A 20,945-nucleotide genomic window follows, 5' to 3' on the forward strand; every position below is an offset into this window, starting at 1 on the left:
ATCACTCATTCGTTCCATGAAAGTGTATTTACCTGACAGCAATTGATTTTAGCTAACTCTTAAGGACACAAAAAATAAAAGTTTGAGTTAGATATAATCATACCAGTGCACCATTTCTCCCATTGCTTTGACTTTTAAAAGCAGAGCAAAACATGGCTAGAAGAACAGTAGTGCTCTACTATATTATAACATTCACTGTATTAATTACATAAATCTCAATTTTGAGGTTAGACCTTTAGTATCAGTCATAGAATTTTACATCCTTGGTTATGGAGTGTGTCAAGTAAGTTATTGTGTGGCCTTGATGGGAAGCCACAAATTATGCATTTATGCATTGGATTTGCATTTGTTCTCAGTATGTTAAATATAAATAGACCCTTCTAGAAATATAGTGAGAAATCTGTAAAATGAAGAAGATAGACCGAGACCAAATCTTTCCATTGTTTGTAGGAAACATGAGCTGATTGCAATCGTTTTTTTATGTTTGCTTAGCATTACCCTCATTTGACTTACTTTCATTATGAAAAGCAATCTGGGTCATACCTTTTTATTATTTAATATGCATTTGTAAATATTTAACTTTTACAGGGGTTAGTTTTTTAAACATTCTTAAGTACAGATTAAAACCACCCCAAGCTACATACAATTAGCTATGTAATATGAATTGAGATGCTTGAAGTAAACCAATATGACTCCCTTTCGTAAATAAAATAAATGAATTGAAGCTGATTTCTTGGTTAGTCAATACATTTTCTTTGAAACAATCAAGATCACTTAAAATAGGCAGACTTTGTTTATATACAGTAGATGTCAATATTTATAGGATTTAAAATGTGTTCTTACACAGCACATTTGACTTTAACTCTATTAAATGGAAAACAGAACTATCCTTTTAGATCTCACTGAATTTGATTGTATTTTTCTTTATCTTGTTTTTAAGTTTTATATATTGTTGATAGAGCACCAAATGACTATAATTCTATGATTGAGCTCATGTGTACATGTGTTTGTACAAGAATATACATTATACACACACACATACATACACACACACACACACACACACACGACTTTGTGTGTGATCGATTAGAATCATGTGACTGCACCAGGGTATATAACACAGGGATATACTATATGGAGGCAAGTCCTGGCACCTGGCACTTTGGAGGTCAACCGTCACTTATTTTCTCTTTGTTGCCCTAGCACGTGTCAGGAAGAAAGGTGGAAAAAGAATAGACCCTCCCTGACCAGGTGTGTCATCCTGAGCAACTCCAGCCAAAGGTCTAGCATTCAATGAGGCAGTCTCCCTGAGATCTCAAGGTGGTGACAGCTGTGGCTCCTAATGCAGTTGGCAAGTGCCCTTATTAACTCACTGACACCATAGGCTCTGAGCAGAGGAGAAACCTTAGTTTCTCTCAAAAAAACTAAACAAAAGACACAAGGCAGGGCCCTGGTTTCATCTCAGTCTTTGTAGGAAGGCGTGGTTAAATTTCTAGACTTTAAAAGCTTTCAAATGATTTGGAAAATATATTATGACTTATATTTCTTATTTTCCCCACTTACTGAAGCAGGATATAATTTTACATACATAGTTGTATATTCTAGAAGAAGCTACTTACTGCATTATTTCAAGTTAAAACTCTGTTGTATAGAACTATATTTCTGTCTTTAGACAATGCAGAGAACTATTGTCTTTAATGTTTAGTCCATCAAATTTTGGACTGTGATTTAATCTTAAAATTTCTTCAGCAAAGTCCCTATGCAATAAATACTTTTTAAAAAGAAGCACAAATTTTGGCTTTAAGTGTGGATTTTTTTAAATTGTCTCATGAGCAGCCGTTATGCCACATAAATGTTGTACCAAAAAAACACAATACATTGTGACACTATAAAATATCTACCATTTGCATAAAAGATGGTATAAAATTAAGTTCTCAATTCATTCTACTTCAGGAGAATCTGTTAGACTAGTCACTAGCATCCACAGGATTTGTGGGTTGGAATAGGAAATTGTCCACTTCCCCTCCAGGCAGAGAAACATAGCATTATCGCTGAGGATGGGCCTGGAGGGAACATAGTTCTCTCAGTTTAGTTTGTTTCAAATGTGTGATATTTAGCACATGATTCATATTTGTTTCTCTCAGTTCCCATTGTATCACTGTTTTAATACACGACACAGTGGTGTCAACTCATACTTCAAACTATGATATAGTGAAACCAGTTATCATTGATGTGAGGAGTAGAAAAATATTAAATTGATTTGACCATATATTTAGGCTTACAGAAATCTGTCATTTGTGGATACTTCCTGAGCAATGAACTGGGGATTATTTACTCATAAGCATTGTGCAGCAGGCAAATAAGCTTTGAAGCTTTCAATAAAGCATTTAGCCCAGGAAGTGATTTCTTACAAAAATATCGATTTTCTTTCTATATTAAATAGTTTGTGTACATTATACAAATAGTCAAAAATAAAACAAAAATAAACACTTTTCCCAGTATATTAAAAACATACCATTGTTGTCTTACACATGACCCAACATAAATATCATTAATAAAATAGGAATATTAACATAAACAAGCGTGCTGTTTACGGCATCCTGGCCCGTAAGCTTGATGGCACCATTCAGACCCGTGGCAATGCCAGATCCCCTGAGGTCACCCTTTCATATTCCTTCTTTGATGCTTTATTTCTTCGATTTCTGTACCTAGAAATATTCAGAAATGAAACTGTTAGTCTTGTAGTTAACAGTAATAAGAACAAAGTATGTTAACAAAAGGAACAAATATATGGATTCACAAGGTGCATCAGTATAGTTTTTCCAAAATGACAAAGGTGAATAGGTTTAGGTAGGACAATAGGGGAAGAGGAGAAGCAGGGTTAGTGTTCTGTGGTCAATTTGGGGAGGAAATGGTGAAACACAGTTAAAGGACTTCTCAGAGGCTTTAACATGATTGTGTAAATTGTAAAATTCCAGGAGAGCATGTGACCGCATTTAAGCCTGGCTTCTTTGGTTTTTTTCCCCTTTCTTTCTTCCCTTCCCTTCCTTTTCTCTCTCTTTTTCTCTGTCTCCCTCACTCCCTCCCTCTCTCTTATCTCTATCTCTATCATCTCTATCTCTATATCCTCTTTCCCTCACTCCATCCCTTCCTTTCTTTACTTCCTACCTACATACCTACTAAGGAACTAGTGTCTTGATTATCACATATTATTACATTCTACGCATCATACTGATATAATGCTATCACCAATACAAATTAAAATAATTAGTATTTATCAGGCACTAACTAAATGACTGACAATATTCTAAGTGCTGTAACTCATTATTTATCTTATCCTTATATTTACAATTATCATCTTCATTTCACAGATGAAGAAAGTGAAGTACAAGTAGGTTACATAACCTGGCCGAGTCCTCCCAGCTAGGATTCATAAATCTATCACCATTCAGAATCTTCACTCATTTGCTCATTAATTCAAGCTAGCTTCCTAATATTTTGAGTTCATTTTTTACCCGTTTTGGAATGAAGCATGTAGCCTTGAGGAAACTGCATAATGTTAATGCAGTGGAAGAATACAATTTAAAAGCCTTTGTTTAGCCCTAATTCTGCCACTTGTCAACTCTATGAGCTGGAGCATGTCCATTTCCTTCTCTAGGTCCCTATCTTTATAAAGGGAAAGATTGCAGTCAAAGACCTTCTGGTGTATTTCAGATAAAATCATATTCAGCTGTGATCATAACTAACAAGGAAGGCATTATTATTTGATGAATACTTAGAGTCAAACCTGGACAAAATAAATTTAATCTTATAAAAGTAGCACACTTTTAGACTTTCAAAAGTAGAAGTGCATTACTTTCAGCAAAAGTAAAATAAAATGAAATTCATTCAGATCTACATTGAATAATTTGTACCAGTTCCAAAGCAAGAAAGGTTCATGGAGACATTTTAAAGGCAGCTGTTGTTAAGTGATTCACACGGTTCCCATATCCTAGCCCTAACCCTAACAGTATTGTATCGTACATGAGGATAGAGTATGACTGTTTTAGGGAACTGACATGAAGCATTTTTTTAAAAATAAGCTTTTATAATTGTTTGCAAACTCATTTCTGCTAGTCTGCCTTAAATTTTAAGATCCTAATCTCTGGGGTTATCAATTTACTAGGCTGAGTTTTATGAAAGATCTAATAAATTAAATACAAGTGCTAAGTATAACATTGGCTTCATGGTTTATGGTTTACTTTCACATAAATTGTCATATTCAACACTGAAAACAGTTCTACAATTAATGTAGGCTAAGGATTTCTATCTGTATTTTATAGAGGAAAGAACTGATACTCCAAGTTTGACTTGCATAAGGTCACATAGGTAATAAGTAACAGCTAATAATAAAATTAAATCCAGATATTCTACCAATAAAACTTCTTTATGAATATCATTAATGCAGATTCTATTGTATCCCTTTAAATATTACTTTGTCCATATTTTTGCCAAGTTTGTAAATCTGTATTGTATACTAGCAGAAAAAAAAAAAAAAAAAAAAAAAACCTGGCTTACCATCTGTAGAAGTAGTATATGGAACTAGCAACTATGAGAAGAAACAACATAATAAGAATCACAGTCAAAGCCACATATTCTTTGCTCAAGGGTTGCTGGACGGAAAAAAGAAATGCTCACATCGGACACAGCGTAACCCACTTCACACCTAAAAAAAAATGCAGAGAGAGATTTTTTTTTTTAAAGAAGAATTTTATGTTACCAATTTTTTTTGTAAGAACTATCACACACACTATATGCAAGAAATCTACATGGTTTACCAAAGTTTTTTTTTTTTCACCTAGAACTGGGCCAACATCAAAAAAAGAGCTCCACATAGCTCCTAAGCTGAATTGTGGTATGACAGTGACAGTCTGGTTCAGCTACCAATCTAGAATAGTGTTTCATAAGTTTTGTAGGTTGGAGGTGCTTTTTGTGTGTAACAGTGAATCAATCCCTAAAAAAAATGGCTGATACATTAAGTTCAAAAAAAATATAAAAGTTGAGCTACAAATGTGGCAGTGTGAGAGAGAGGGCATCTGAAGCCCTCGTCAATCTGTAACCCTGAAGTATCTGTATAGTTTGATAACTACTATTTGTTCTCTAATAAAAAAAACACACTTTTTAGTTTTTTTAATGGTATATATATTGCATACTCATAGTACATATAAACTGCCCATGAAAATATGGAGTAACTTTAAAAATGAAAAAAGAAAAAAAAAATATAGATTTGAAAAAACCTGTTTTTATTTGCTTGTTTGTTCAGGGATATTACCTGCAGTAATTTTTATCCATGTCCACCAGGTAAATGCACTGTCCATGCAAACAGTAGCCATTCATGTCAGAGCTACACATTGTTATTGACATTTGAGCCACGCGTGGACTGCTGTCTGTCCGAACTGTGAAGGAAATGGAAAGTTGAATATATTCTGTTGCCTTCTTTGGCTTAATCATCTTTTCATATTAGTAACCACTGATCTACTGTAACAAAGCAGGTCAGACACCAATCACTCAAGTAGCATTTTCAGGAGTAGGAAGTCGCTCTGGTTATCACAGTCCCTAGACCATAAACAAACACCTGACCCTCAAGGAAAAATGTTGAACAGACTAAATTAGACAAACCAGGGATTTCATTCTCAAAAGACAACGTTTAAGTTTTAGACACACACAAAAATCATTACCTTCCACAGTTATTCAGTTATCCAAAGTTTGTCCAATTTTTTTTAAACCTCAAAATATTCTGAAATTCATTATTCCAAAAGCAATTGTAAACTGAATCTATTAATTCATTAAAGACAGCTTAATTCTACAATGGCTTTTAAGCATGTAAGCCTTGTTTTGGTGTGTATTCCCAAAATTTTGATGTTATCATCAAAGAAATCAGTCAAAGCCTCCCACCATCACTAACCATGCGACCTGAACATGAGCTAGACAAGCCCTGAGGTACAAATACCTCAGTTAGGCAGTAACGACAATGAAAATAGGAACTTTGTTAGAAATAGTGTTGTAATCTATATACTAAAATGTGAAGAATGCTTATGAAATAATAAAAAAATAGCATCTTGATTGTAATACTCTTGTTCAAATAACAAACAAACAAAAAAACAAAAAGAGGGAGGGCAGCAGACCAAACCTCCAGAGTCCAATGATGAAGGATAATAAGAGGAAAGTGAAGTTATGGAAAATATCCTGATTCCTTAGCATAAAACTTGACTCAATAGCTCAGGATAACCCTTGGCTCAATGATTCAATAACCCTTAATGAAATACAAAGCAGATCTATCTTGAATGATATCCAAAGTCCTCTGAGTTCCTTGAGGGAAAGAGACTGTGCATCATTTATCTTTGTATCCCTATACCTAAGCACCATGTTTGCACGTATTGCGTATTGCGTACTCCATAAACGTTTCTGAATGAATACTGTGACTAAAAAAAAAGGGATATAATTTGTTCCTCTTATGAAAAATAACAATAAAAATGCATTGTTATTATCTATTCTGTACTGATTTGCCTGGAATCCAACCTCTAACAATGATTTCACAGCAAGCTCTGTGTAATGGCCATAGGGAATCTGATTTTTCCCTATCTCTTTAAAATCAAATATCTCCATATAACTGGATGCCCAGGCCCTCTCCCACCAATTATTTATTTATGTAAATTTTCTAAATCAGTAGTTCATAAGGGGGTTTAAAATTTCTTTTATTAACACAGGGGCTATCCCCCTTTTTTTTCCCATCACATATTTACAGTCTTTAAGTTCATATTTCTGTTAAAAATGTGTAATCCTTTGATGCAACGTTGACAAAGTTGGACTTACCTAAAGCTGTGCAGTTATCTTCGGATTCTCCTGGGATGCAGGAAGGAATCACAGTTGTACTGAGAACTTCTTGGAGAAGATGAAAACCTATTTATGGAGGAAATTAAGTATGTAATTAATGTTTCAAGGAAAGAAACCTTAATCAAATTTCCACATAACTGCAGTATTTATAGAGTTGTTTTAATTTACTTTAAGAATTTGACCCATCAAAATCATAAAAAAAAATAATTCACGGAAACAGGCATATAACTGAAAAATAAATGAACCCCCAGCTCTTCTGTCCAAGGGTGAAAAAAAAAAAAGCCTTGGCATTACATTCATAGTTAGTTACAGATTTAATCTGCTTTAAACATTTCACAGGAACCTTTTCAAACACCTGATTTTGAAGTCTGATTTCTAAGCTTAGCAATGGGAAAATCATATGGTTTGCACTGTTTCATTCCAAGATGTTCAGAGCAACGCTCCAAAGTGAAGCCCTATCATAAAAGAAGGCTTCAAATAGAATTAAGTTCTATTTATGGTAACAATTAAACAGGACTCTCAACCTAAGATACATTTGTTATTGATTTAGTTACTCTTTGCATTGTAAAATGTAATCTAAGCCAAGTCAGAATACTCCTATATCTTATCTAATACAGGAAAGAACACACATGCAAGACCAACCACACTAAGCTCTAGAATGCAGTTTCTGTCAGCCCAGAAAGAGTTTGAACAAGGTGTTTCATCATGTGTCTCCCCTGAAAAGATAAATGTTGGAAAACAGGCACCGGAATGACTCAAGTAGTCTCTGAATTGCATAGAAAGCGTAAGAAGAATGCCTTTAATTGCACGGATGTTTACTAAAGAGAGTTTAGCCTCTTCTGTTTAAGAGTCAGGTATTTGTACTTCAACCACTCTTTCCAGTACAGATGAGTAATTGTTATATAAATACAAATGGTAGTAGTAATATTGGCAGCAGTTACCATTTCTTGAATGCATACTATATGCAGGCATAGTTCTATTCTCCTTATTTATATTATCTCATTTAATCTTCTCCATCACTCTTGAGGAAGGTATTATTGTTGCCATTAGACAGATGCAAAAACAGAGACATAAAGAGTTTAAGTAATTTTCCTAAGGGTACATAGCATTGTTGTCATTGGGCCACATTATGGAATTTGGAAACAGACAATAAGAAATTCTAGAGTATAGTGGACATCACACGGCACAAAAGAGGGTAAGTATAATGGAAGCAGATTGTTTAACCTCAAAGGGAGACCACAAAGTATGGTGGAAAGGGAATCCTGGGAGAAAACTTGAGCTGTGTGATTTATTTTCCCTCCCTTACAGAGTTGTGGGGATAAGTAAATGAAATGATATTTTCTGAAATGTCTAACATACCAGAAACTCCCATAAATGTTCCTTGATACGCAACATCTAGCCTCTAGTGTTAGCAGTATACTCGTATGTGGGTAGTGCCCTCTATTGGTCTGTAACAAGATTGTACATCTCTTTGTAATTTGGTGCTTCCAAGGATGATTTATCCATGTAAGAAAGGAATTTATCATATATTTTCTCAATAAGAGAAGGCATGTATCTGTTAAGCAAATTGCATACTCTTTGGGTACTAAAAACTATGCATCAGCATAACAGTATGTAATTTCATAGTTTCAAACTCGACAGTTAAAACAATCTCGTGAAGTAGTTATTAACCCCAAACAACCTCAGTGCAGTTAACATTAAATGATTTGTCGAAGACCAATTATCTAATGACCATAAAAGAGTTAGAAATGTGTCTTAACATCAATAGCATCTTTTAAGGATTTGAAAATACTTTTTGAAAAGTTTAGAACTATCTTCTCCCCACTCCATACTTCTCCTACAATATAAATGTGCTTCAATTACTCATAGGAAAATCTTTCTTAAATGGCAAAGAATGGCTCAAGTTTAGATTTCATTACCAGTTGAACAAAGATGGAAAAAGATGATTTTGTCTACATAGATTTTAATGGAGAATGAGCTAGATTCTCATCAAGTCAATTTTGTTCTGTATCTCGATATAATTCTACCATGCACTTTCATGACTGAAGAATTAAACCTTTTAATGTATACAGTCTGCTTAACACAAATTGGAGCTCTAGATGTGTGTTTTCACATCCTAGATATTCCTATTCCTCCCTGCTTCAACTGAGGAGTGCTTTGGAGGAGACATTATCAATTCTCCCACCATGAATGGGCCAGTCAGGTCCATTGTACAAATGCACATTTGAAGCTCATTTCTTTATCTTTTGCAGAAATCGGAAACTAGCCTTTCCTGTTTGGAATTGCTTATAACTGCAACTGATGACTATTTTAAAATCCAGCTAATTGATTGGGTGTTTTGCTTCTAAGTTGTTGTTGTTGTTGTTTTTTGAGGTGTTTAGTAGTTGTTAGTTTTGCCACTGTTGGAAACTATTCCATTTGGTCAGGCCAGAGGTGAAATATTTGTCTTTGAGAATTAAAGAATGTGCAGTGCAGGGCGTGCCTCCACAAAAACTGGGCTCTCCTCACCTGTGACGCTCCCTTGGACATAGTCCATCAGTCAGGATGGTTTCTGTGAGACTTGCTACATTAATCCAACATCCGGATATTTTGCAGATGAAATTGTAAATAATTTTAAATGCATCTCTCAAATGAATGTCTTTAGACTGCAGTTTCATCATGGATGTATGCAGCCAATAAGATAGCAAAATTGGTTCTAAATCATGTATTCATCTGCATAGCTCTATTGCTTTAAAACAGTGGTTTTCAAGCTTCCCTTCACCTCACCCCTACCCCAGAACCTTGCAAACTGTGGTAGAGAAGTAAGTGAAGGTGATCAAAAGATTGAAAGCGTCCACCATGGAAGATTCTGATATCTACTACCCTGTCACTTTTAAGAATCACGACTCACTATTTTAAAGTCCTACAGAGAAATAATCGATGCTAAAGTTATATCCATATATTTCTTTACTCTTTCAGTTTTTCATGACTTTATAATGTTTTTAAACATAGCCATCTCTCTAAGATTCAACTGCAAATATTATATTTCAGTTTTTGATCTTTGACCATGGATCTGCTAAGAAAATAACTTCCTCTGATACCAAAATAAAGATTTTGAGTAGTGTCAGTATGTCAGAAAACAGATCTGGTGGCAAGCTTTACATTGGTAACTAAGGTAGAAGGAACTCTGTGCAAGGCGATGGGGGTAAATGATCTCTAAAATTGGCAGTTGGAACTTCCATTTCATTACTGCTACTATGATAATCAAAATCCCTTTAGAAGCCATTATTTCTGTGAAATTTCCAAATGGGTTTTAGGAATCGGGAGTTCACCTGTTCATCTCTCTCCCTTCATCTTTCAGAGACTGTGTTTCAGTGAAATCTCAAATGTGCCAACAGGAAGTGGTGCTGGTGACTCACAGGATACAAATCACCTCTACCCTGTGAGTCAGGGCCGAGCCTACACCCTTGTACAATAGTAGGGACCGCACGCGTGGGAGAAGTTGAATACCATCACCCGAATGGGGGTAGCACTAAATGTTGTGGGCCCTGGAGCACTAAGAAGTACTTGCCCAATAGTTAGGAGGCATGACAAATGTACAAAATGTCTTTCTTATTGCACATGGTTTCTTCTGACTTTGCTTTTTTTATGGCCACACTGACGTGCTCATCAAGAAGGAGGCAGGGACTTGGTGACTGGCTGACCAAGCTGAGCCAGCAATAGCCACTGCAATTCTCAAGGATAAAATGGCTCTTCATAAAAATGACCCAAAATAAAATAAAATAGGTTACAAAGTAAAAGGAATGCAAATTATTTTCCTAATTTAACCTTTTGTAATATTTAGACTAGAACAGCAAACTCATAATGAATCACGGCATTTGCCCAGCCCAAACAGGTAGCAAAATCCGCTTTGTTCACACTTTTGCTGAGGTCACGTGCCAATCTACTCATGGACTGTTAGTTTTCTGCCTCTTCCATGACAGTCTATAATTTTAGGATTTGTCTGTAACATAGTGGGCTTGTTAGGTCTTGTATACTTTCAAGGAGTGAATATGCCTTTATCATTTCCAGGTACTTTTTGTTTTAAATTAAATTCCACTATTAGATAAGGTCTTGCTTCCCCTTGATTAAAATAACTGTAAATTCTTTATCACATCAGATGCTGAAAAGAACTACTGTCAGTATTTTCTAATAACATCCTACTTTTCATAGAATAATATACATTTATATATAACACCTTGCCTTCTACCAGCAATCGTTCTCTTCCTACAGTTTTTCAATGTTAGCCTGACAACTAAGCGTCATTAAAAACTAAATGTAAAAACCAACACTAACTATTTGAGATAAAATAGGAGGGAACCAGAGGTTAGTATAATAACAGGTTACAAATAAGTTATTCCTTTTAATTTTGAGTTTAAAAAGATAGCCATAGGGTATTACTTGTCAAGTGGCAAAGAAACAAAACAAAACAATTTAATAGGTCATGTTTTTCAATTCATAGGCATTATACTCTTTAATTTTGATAGTAATTTCTAAGTCATACTTCCAAGTGCTCATATATTTCAGTTATCAAACATTACTATACTTAGAGCTATTCAATTCAAGAATCAATGAGTCAAAATATAAGGGTATAAAATGCAATTAAAGATGTATATCTTATTCAAAATGGAAGCGTTCTTATAATGAGGGAGAATGCATGTGAACTCTTACGTAAGAGGTACAATTTATGTTAATTTGAGTTTTTCGAATTTTGTGGCTAAGAGCTCTAAATATGGGACTCATGTCCACTAAAAGCCAAAGATTCATTTTTAGAGTATTATTTTGAATGTTCTATAGGAAAAACATGTTTTTCTTCAAGATGTTATATAGGAGGGGTTTTTTTTAACAACTTTTTAAATCTTCACTCACTTCCAGCTTGCTTCTCACACCTATCCCTATAGATCCAATTCAGAAATTTAAATTACTATTATATTATTGTTTCAAAAGAAAAATCTCCTAAAGCGACAACAGTTTGGATTGTGAGTGTTTGCCATTTGCCTTCTTTTCGTTATAGTCATAGTGTGGCCTGAAGCTTTGAGTATTTAATGGCATTTTTAGAAGCGTAATGACTATCATTTTATGCATTCTTTATAGAGGCCTATTGCCAAAAATGAATTTACAAAAGGATAGAATTTTAATCAGTGAGCATCAAAAACAAAAAAATAGGAGAAAATGATTACATGAAAGGTAATTTTAAAAGCCGCAAAGCTAATTACTTTTCATTCAGAGAATCTGTATAAGGATAATGCAACTAGCACATTGGAAGTTGCTGAGAAATTTTATTTTGTAAAAGCATATTTTGGGTTAATATTTGAGACCTCAACTTCAATGAAAAGCACATATACATCTGTAGTATGATGATGCTACGTTGGGAAGGACTTAGCTACACCCACTGAATAGAAAAGGAGAGCAGCTGAGCCCATACTTACTTTTAGTAACTACATGTCTCAAATGACATTTGTCCAATAAATATCTATTGAGGTTTTCCTATATGGAAGATATTGAACAAGATGCTGAAAAGAAAATTGATGCAAGAGATATAGCCCTGTACTATATGGAGTTAATGGGGCTAGACTTTTGGGACTGAAAAGGAAAGGAAAGAATTCATAGATGATGCCAAGTTTTTGGCTAGAAAATACCAAGGAAGGCAGAGCAGCAGGTTTATGATGGCACTTGGAGCTGGTAGACATGAAGGGAGGACATAATGAGTAAAGGAATTTGGTTTTGTGGTTCATATATCATCTATTTAGATTTATGAGGCACTTGGGAATACAGATCTTAAGTAATAGAATAAGAATGTTGTTGATGGAGTCTATTTGAAAGTCATATGAGGAACTATAACTTTTAAAGGCATAGGAGCCATTCAAATATTTCAAGGGCAATAGTAATGGAAAATAATAGAATTTTGGGAAACAGGTGATAAAGAGTGAATAGAAATGGCCAAGGAAATTGGAGAAAAAAGGAAATTCAGTGTTGTGAGAGACAAGAGATCAGAACTTCTATAAAAGGAGGCAGGGGGTGGTCAGCAAGACAATGATAGAAGAAGAAAGTATGAGTGACTCCATCATAAATAAGATTTATCATTATTCAGGACAAATGGTGCTAAAACAAGCAATAAAAATTGCTAAGTTGATTTTTTTAAACAACTAGAATTGGTTTTATATTTGCATCCGGCTTACCATTAATATTAATTTTGTTTGTCTTGGTGAATTATGAGTGGCAATGTGTTATAGCAATGGAAAACACCTTACGCTAGTGGTTCTCAACCTTGAATAATTTTGTCAACCAGACATTTGGCAATATCTGGAAACATTTTTGGTTGTCAAAACTGGAGGGGACAGGGTGCTACTGACATCTAGTGGGTAGAGACCAGGCGTTGCTGCTAAATACCCTGCAATACATAGGACAGCACACAACCAAGAATTATCCAGCCCATAATGTAAATAGAGCCAAGTCTGAAAACCCTGCATTAGACCCATGAGCTATGGAGCCTCGTTCTAGCTCAGATACTCATTTTATTTCCCGGCAGTGGAGTTTTCTTATCTCTGAAAACAGAGACCTCGCAGTGGGGTGGTATGGAGAGGGAGATGGAATTTAGATTAGATTACTCTAAGGTTCCTTTCATTTCTAAAACAATACTTTTTCTGTTACTGACTATCCATCATTCAGTCATATCACTGCTCATTCTCTCTCTCTCTCTCTCTCTCTCTCTCTCTCTCTCTCTCTCTACCCCTCCCTCCCTCCCTCCCTCCCTCCCTCCTTCTTCCTCTCCCTCTCCCTCTCTCCCTCTCCTATCCCCTTCTCTCCTCACACACACAGACGTGCACACACATACGCGTGTGCTCACACACACACACACACACACACACACACACACATACAGTGTGTGTAATTTAGAATAGGCTTGTATGTTGTTAGGCATGCCATCAGTAAAGACAGTCTACATGAAGAGACATGGAAAAAAGAGGGAAAAACAATTATTAGACTTTATCAGAAACAACAAAATTAAATTTTCAAAAATTATTTCTTAGTATCAAAGTATTTTGCTTCTCAAGCACATTTTCTAATATCCTATTTGTTAAATCCATATACAATAACCTAATAGCACAACCATTGTGATTTCCATTTTACAGATAAGAAAACTGAGATCATAGAGGAATAAATCTTTTTGAAAGCATTAAATGAAAGAACTGGGGGTGAAACCTTGTTCTATACACTATATGTGTCTCTTGATTCAAAACTATAAAGTTTGACATATGTAAATGTGTATGTGATATAGTATATGGGAGTCTTTTCCTCTTATCCTGAGGATTTTCAAGAGGATTTGTATTTAACCCACTTTAATGCCTCAAATTTGAAATTCAGGATTTTTGTCCTAAGAACTCAAGGGTTAACATTTTTTTTTCTGGACAATTATCAAATTGTCTTGTGTATGATAGATATGTACTGTCCTAGATAAGTAAATCATTATTTTAACCTAAAATCTCACTGAACCTTTATTTGCCCTGTAGCTAGACATCCAGTCTTACATAAATGGCATCCCCAGAGGACATTGAATCTGTTTCATAACTTTATTTTTCCAAAGCTTCCACAATTGCCATACCAAGGTGATGGCTGTCAGGGTGCTCCTCCCCAGGATCTTGCCTATTATAGCTTTGGGGAGTCTTCCCATTGTCTTCCGAAGGAATATTACAGCAGTTACAGCCATGTTAATTAGATAAATTGCGTAGAGTGAAGACTTACAGATGAGGAAACCACACCTTCATTTATAGTCTCTTTGAAGAGGGTTTCTTACAGGCATTTGCATCTTTGGGGTGACAACCAGGAAATAGGAGATTCTTGGGCAAAAATGGACAGAAGACATTCAAATTCAATTTTCCAAAGTGATGATGTGAGTATTATATACTGCTATTTTTTTAAAAACCAACGTAGTATGTTTATTTTCTCACTGTTAATGGAAACGTACTGTAGGTTCCAACTTAGTCCCTTATCAATACTATATTCAATTCACAATAATATAAAAAGAATACAGGAAATAAAAAGGGCATATGTATCCTTCTTGATTGCTTTACTTAATATTCATCTAGACAAATATTGAAAGAAAGGCTCAGTCAAGTGATATCAATGATTGCTTCATAATAAAAGCAATTTCCTGGGGACTGTGTGGATTAAAAATGGTAAATATAGGTTAAGTACAAATTTAACATATCTTAACACAGCTTAAGAAAACCATCACATCTTTTCTGTGCCTAATTTTGAGCGATACCATAAAGATACCATTTTTGTACATATGTCTGTTCCCATAACAGATTCTAAGCAGAGGGGCAGCCGCTAGACCACCCTTCTTTGTTTTCAGTAAGCTCCAGATAACCCTGAGACCCTCCTCTGGCTCCTTACACAATGCTCCAGAATGATCTTGCCATTTACTCTAAGTCCTTGTAAGGCATTTGACTTCACTGAGCCTTTGTTTCTTCATTTGTCAAACTGAGCTGATCATATCTATCTCATACATTTATTTTAAAGAGTATATGAGGTGATTTGTTTAAAGCATCTAACATACAACATGGTTGGCTCACAGTAGGCATTTGGTAACTCTTATTTCCTTTCCCAACTGATGAATTTGGACCCCAGTGCAGAACCAATTACCCAAGTTGCTCATAAGACAAGATGATGCGGAAGGCAACTAGAGTACCGAGGTCAAAATCGAGACAGAAAAGTCCTGTCATCATGTTTTCTGCCTGTAATGTGTCATCTCAGGTAACACTCAGGCACCTCATAAATTCTCAGAGTCAACAGAAAAGATCAGAGGCGAGCCAGTGTCTCACTGAGATCCGTGCTTCTCACATTTTCAAGAAAGAATGTTTATTCTGCCTAACTTTCTGTTATTGTGCAATGAAGTAAGGACAAGTTATCCTGGAGATGTCATTTAGGAACATGCTCAAAAACCCATTTGGGTAGCAATAAAAATGTTTGATATTTAGATTAAGAGCCCCTAAACATTAATTGCTGAACTCAAGTTAAAAATGTCTCCTCTTCACTCTGTAACAATCACAAAATTAGAAAAGATAATTCAGTTCTGAAATTGTAGATTATTTAGAAATATGTTATCTAGTTTGGGGTATCTCAACCCTTTTACTTATGTTTGGTAAGCTAAAGTGCTAGTATCTGTACATTCATTCAGGTGTGAACTTTCTTCGTTTAGGCCTGGTTTTCTAGGGGACCTTGGGTCATAGTTTCCCAATATATAAAGTAAGAACATAAATATCAAATATTTATGAAATTTAAAAGTAACCAAATAATTGTGTGTGTATGTAGCACTTTAAATCTGCATGTGTTGGAGGCAGAGGATAGAACTGAAGTCGTCTATATTTTTCCACAGTCATAAAAACATTTAAATTCCAAAAAAGCAATGATAAATGTCTGCTGAAATCTAAAATAAACTTCTTCTTTTGAAGGATAGTCATTTGGCAAAAGCATTTCTAGGTAATCTTTTATTTGGGGAAAAATAGGCAATTTCAGAAATAACAGGTGGCCTTGCCTTTTTTCCATGTGCTTTAGATAAGACTATTGGACTTGCATACCTGCTTAGAGTAGAAAGATGTGATACAGAACTTCAAACAGGAACTTTCCTAGTGGCAGAGACAAATCTAAACAAACTGGGAAAACAGAAACTGACCTAGCTCATTTGGAAATGGGCTTGGCAGCTGATGAAATAGGTGAACTATAATTAAGTAATGCAATGTAAGAGTTAAGCACTTTCATTACGCCAAACCTGAGATGAGGCATGTCTAAATAATAATTTAACTGTCACATTCTGCATCGATAGGTAATTAGGGGAATTCGCTTCATTGCAACTCCAGAAAGAACGTGAGACTGGCAAGTTTTATTTCCTTATTTAAGTCTTCATAAACAGCTCCAATTCCTCTTGAAGTTTAAGGAATTAGGGAGAAGCAATATTTTTTTTCAAACTAGGAAGGTTTCATAAGGATTTTCTTTTTCTTTTCTTTTCTTTTTTCTTTTTTCCTGTCCAGAAGCACTAAATCATCTCAAAAGGGAGACAGGCATTAAAGTACACTCAGCGATGACAGGCTATGGGGTGCTGTGAGCAGCCAGAGGAGGCAGTGAAAACCTCCTGACCAGCCAGCCTCCGGCTGCGCTGGCTGCGGGGAAACCGGAAGCGGCAGGTGTTAGGGTCCAAGGGCAGTGAGGACCGCCACGACCTGGCCACATCCCTCCCGCTCCAGGTACGCAGGAACAGCAGTTTCATTCTGTCGCGTCTGGACCTCCAGCAAACCTAGCGCCCGCGCGCCGGCGCCCCCAGAAACTTGTAGAAAACTGAGGGCTAGACAAGAGGGAAAGCATTTCTGTCCAAACGCTCTCCTATGCGTGGTTCTAGTCTCCCGCCTCCTGCCCGACCCCCTCCCCCAACAAGAAAGAGCACAACTTGACATGTTAACAGTGCATCCCTGTCTTTGGATTTCTAGAATGGCAAATTTACAAAAAAAGAAAAGAAATGCTTTTTAACTTTTTATTTTTCCTAATACGGAGCTATATTAATTCATGCATGACATATATACCAATAGTTAATTTATTAATGAAAAGCATTTTCAATACAGATTACCCCCTCCCCGACCCCAGGCCATTTCACCCTCGGCTTGAGGGAAAGACAGAGCCGCATACAAGGACATTATTTTAAATGAGTACACTTTAGCCGGGTGGAAAACTCCCCGATTGTCAAGTGAGAAATGAAACTTGGGCCGCGATAGTCTCCTCTCCGGCGGCAGGCGGGGGCTTACCCAGGCAGAGCAGCAGCGCGGGGACCGAGTAGGTGCGGCGCGGCTCCATCCTCCTCCAGGCGTTGAGTTTCAGCCGATCCTGCGGGCGCTCAGGCCGGGAGGGAGGCGGGCGGCGGGCAGGGGCTCCGGGGAACCCGCGCACCTGCAGGGCGGAAGCGGCGGGGCTGCGGCTGGAGTGCAGGGGAGAGCTTGGAGGGCCACAAGTCGTCCTCGTCCCTGTGATACTCGGTCTGTCAGGCAGCTGAGCTCAATTGGCCGCGATGCGACCTTTATGAGTCTGGGGAGGAGCCTCGGGCCTGAGGACTTACTAACGGGGTGAGGTACAAAGTGTCCAGAGTTTCATAATCGGCCACGGGGGAGGAGTGGCCAGAGGACTGTCCGGATGTCATCCTCCCTCTGAACACCTGAGAGTGGTTGAGGAATGAAAAATATGCTCTTCTGGTTAGCCAGGGACTACTCCCCAAACTTTTCCATCTCCCTCTCTGACTCCTGCGGGTGGAGATGGGGAGCGTGGACCAGATGGATTGGTTTGCTTTGTGGGGTCACCTGCCAGAATAGTGGGTGGTTTTAGTTGCTCTGGGTGACAGGCATAACTGGAATCAAAGTCAGTGTTCCCGCCAGAGCTGGTGTTCCCAAATACGTTCTTTTGGAGGGGGTGTGAGTGTGTGTGTGTGTGTGTGTGTGTGTGTGTGTGTGTGTGTGTGTCTTAGGGACATTATTGAAGGTTGTCAGTGGTTCAAGCACTGTCCTCTCATTCATAGCTGCTACCGCCCAGATGTACCTTTCATGTCTCCACCATCCTCAGTGCCTGTTTCCATGGGACTACAGTCATTTATGGCTTCAAAGTTCAGTAATTATGAAGAAAGTCCTAAATTATTTTTCTTCTGTCCTATATGCTATCCATTAGCCTTCTGCTTTTGACTTATCCTCCCCAAATTTTGCCTTAATTTTGTCACTTCTCTTTATAAAATCTTTCAGGGACTTCTCATGGCCTTTTGGACAAGGTCTGCCACAAAGGTGAACCCAGTCTTTTCAACCTCAGCTCTCACTAGTTCACCAAATTCTCCCCCCATAGGCTGGAAAACTCACTATGCTTTTGCTTTGTCCCTCTTTCCTGCACTGCGCTATTTAAGGTGGCTTGGTGACATGAGTTTTTTAATTGATACATAACATATATGTAACCACTATCCAGCAGGGAATGCTGCAAAAGTAATATTTTTACATTAAAAGGGCGTCCTCTTAGGAGAAGTGAGGAAATCCTGGACTGGCAGCATCCATGTACAGCCCCTAAGCTGATATCAGCACTTCAAACTGCAGCCAGATCAAACCCTGGGCCGAACCTAAGAAGCCAGCATCCAGCCTCAAACAAGAACTTAAAAAACCTCCCAATTCTTCCACCTCTTATTTTTCCCCTTAAGCCAGTGCTCTCTGAGACTGCAACTGGCACTTGTTTATTTTGAAATCACTTTTTTTCAAACTGACAACAGAATATACCTACTTTTGTGGGTTAGCTTTTTTATAACACAAAAAGTTTAAACTTTTTTTATTACCTAGTCCTTAGCAAGAACCACTGAGCTGGAATGGCATTGGGTTGCTTTTTTAACAATGAAGGCATTGACAAAAGGAGGAATATATGGTACACTCTTTTATTTAAATATTCTCTATTGTAGACTTTTTAAAGAGTGGTTTTCTCTGGAATAATCCATTCTTAATTGAGAATTAGTCTAAGAATTCAAAAGGGAAAATTTCCTTGTTTATTTTTCAGTATATACTTAAAGATGTAGAAGAAAATAAAAATTGGTATTGCTTTAAAGCCTACTAAGTAGTAAATTATATTTTCTCATTGATTGAACAGATAACTTGAGGGGTTTTGTTAACTTGGAAATCATTTCAACATATTTGAAAATTCACATACCATTTGAATGTTGAGTGAATGGTGTGGATGGCTGATTAGCTGAGTTGATGAGTGGACTCACTAAAAATAACCGTATCTTCTGTTTCTAGTTTCTTTTAGATTTAGAACGATAGGAGGAAAGGAACATGAAAGTAGTTGATATTCATTCTTAAATCTAAATGAGATGTGTCTAATAATGATAATAATAATAATAGCAACTAATATTCATACCTTACATTTTTAACTCATTAGGCAGTTTAAAATATATTTGCTGACTTATTCCTCAAAATAACCCTATGAGGTAAGTACATTTTTATTTCCATTTTACAGATAAGACTAAGGCAAGAAAATCTTAAGAAATTTGTCTAAGGCCCTCCAGCTCATACATGACAGGGATGGGATTCACCCCAGGCAGCCTGCCTCCAGCCAGCACTTCACTCTTCACCAACACACTATTTTACTTTTACCTGCGACAACGTGTAGTGCACTCAAAGTTTGTCATATGTGCAATGCTCACATACATTTTCATTGAAGTACACGTTTCTGGAGTTCTCTAGTCTCAGATTATTTGCAAAAAGCGTTCACATCCCTTTAGAGATAGTTTTTATACCCTTTCTTTTAGAGTGTTCTGTTATTTTCCTATTAAGGAGAAAATCATGTATGCCCATCTTCCAGCTGTGATTGCCAGAGCATTTGTCAGTCTTACTTTGGTCTTGCTCATTGTACTTATATGATATTTTATTCTAAAAATGTTACATCAAACGTGCCACCCATGAATTTAATCAACAGAATCCTCTGAAAAGTCATTGTCATGAGTGTGACCTAGAAGAGCCTCCCTTCTGTCACTTAAGCATACCCACGGAGCATTAATTGCACACGTATGGATGATGAATTAGGAAGGCAGCTATCTCTATTTAAAGCACTGCTATTTCATGTTTAGCCAACACCTAGTTGCACATAATAGCACATTACCTACACCTATGCTGCTACTTAAGCAACATTTTACAGTTGAAATGTTAACCTTCCTAAAGTTATGGATTCAACAACCATTTTATGTTTGGTCATGCAACAAACTGTCTCTTACAAGCACAAACCAGCCTTTGAGGAACTGTGCATTTTATTGCTAAATCACTTGCATGATTATCAAATGGTTATATAAGGATTTATGTAGTTTTAGAAGTATTTAATGTTAATTTCTTCTCAGGTGTGGAAAAAGGATAGATATTTGAGCTTGAAACTTTCTTGTCTTTCAATCTCCTCAGTAACCTGAATTACTTTCTAAATCAAATCACAGTAAACATTACCTAGGATTGCCTAATTTATGTAGACCCTGGGGATAGAAATATCTAGAAGACAGAGTGGAA

General features: G+C 36.6%; 1 protein-coding gene across 1 annotated transcript; it reads right to left on the reverse strand.

Annotated features, from left to right (window-relative positions):
• Positions 1 to 2,495: 2,495 nt before the first annotated feature.
• EREG (epiregulin) lies at positions 2,496 to 18,505 on the reverse strand. Its single transcript, XM_019720728.2, is given in 8 exon segments — positions 2,496 to 2,708; positions 4,558 to 4,663; positions 4,666 to 4,686; positions 4,689 to 4,705; positions 5,312 to 5,435; positions 6,853 to 6,939; positions 17,688 to 17,933; positions 18,469 to 18,505. Coding segments are annotated over 8 exon segments (720 nt in total). The 3' UTR covers positions 2,496 to 2,626.
• Positions 18,506 to 20,945: the final 2,440 nt, after the last annotated feature.

Source organism: Rhinolophus sinicus, linkage group LG02, assembly GCF_036562045.2.
Source record: "Rhinolophus sinicus isolate RSC01 linkage group LG02, ASM3656204v1, whole genome shotgun sequence".
Taxonomy (NCBI): domain Eukaryota; kingdom Metazoa; phylum Chordata; class Mammalia; order Chiroptera; family Rhinolophidae; genus Rhinolophus; species Rhinolophus sinicus.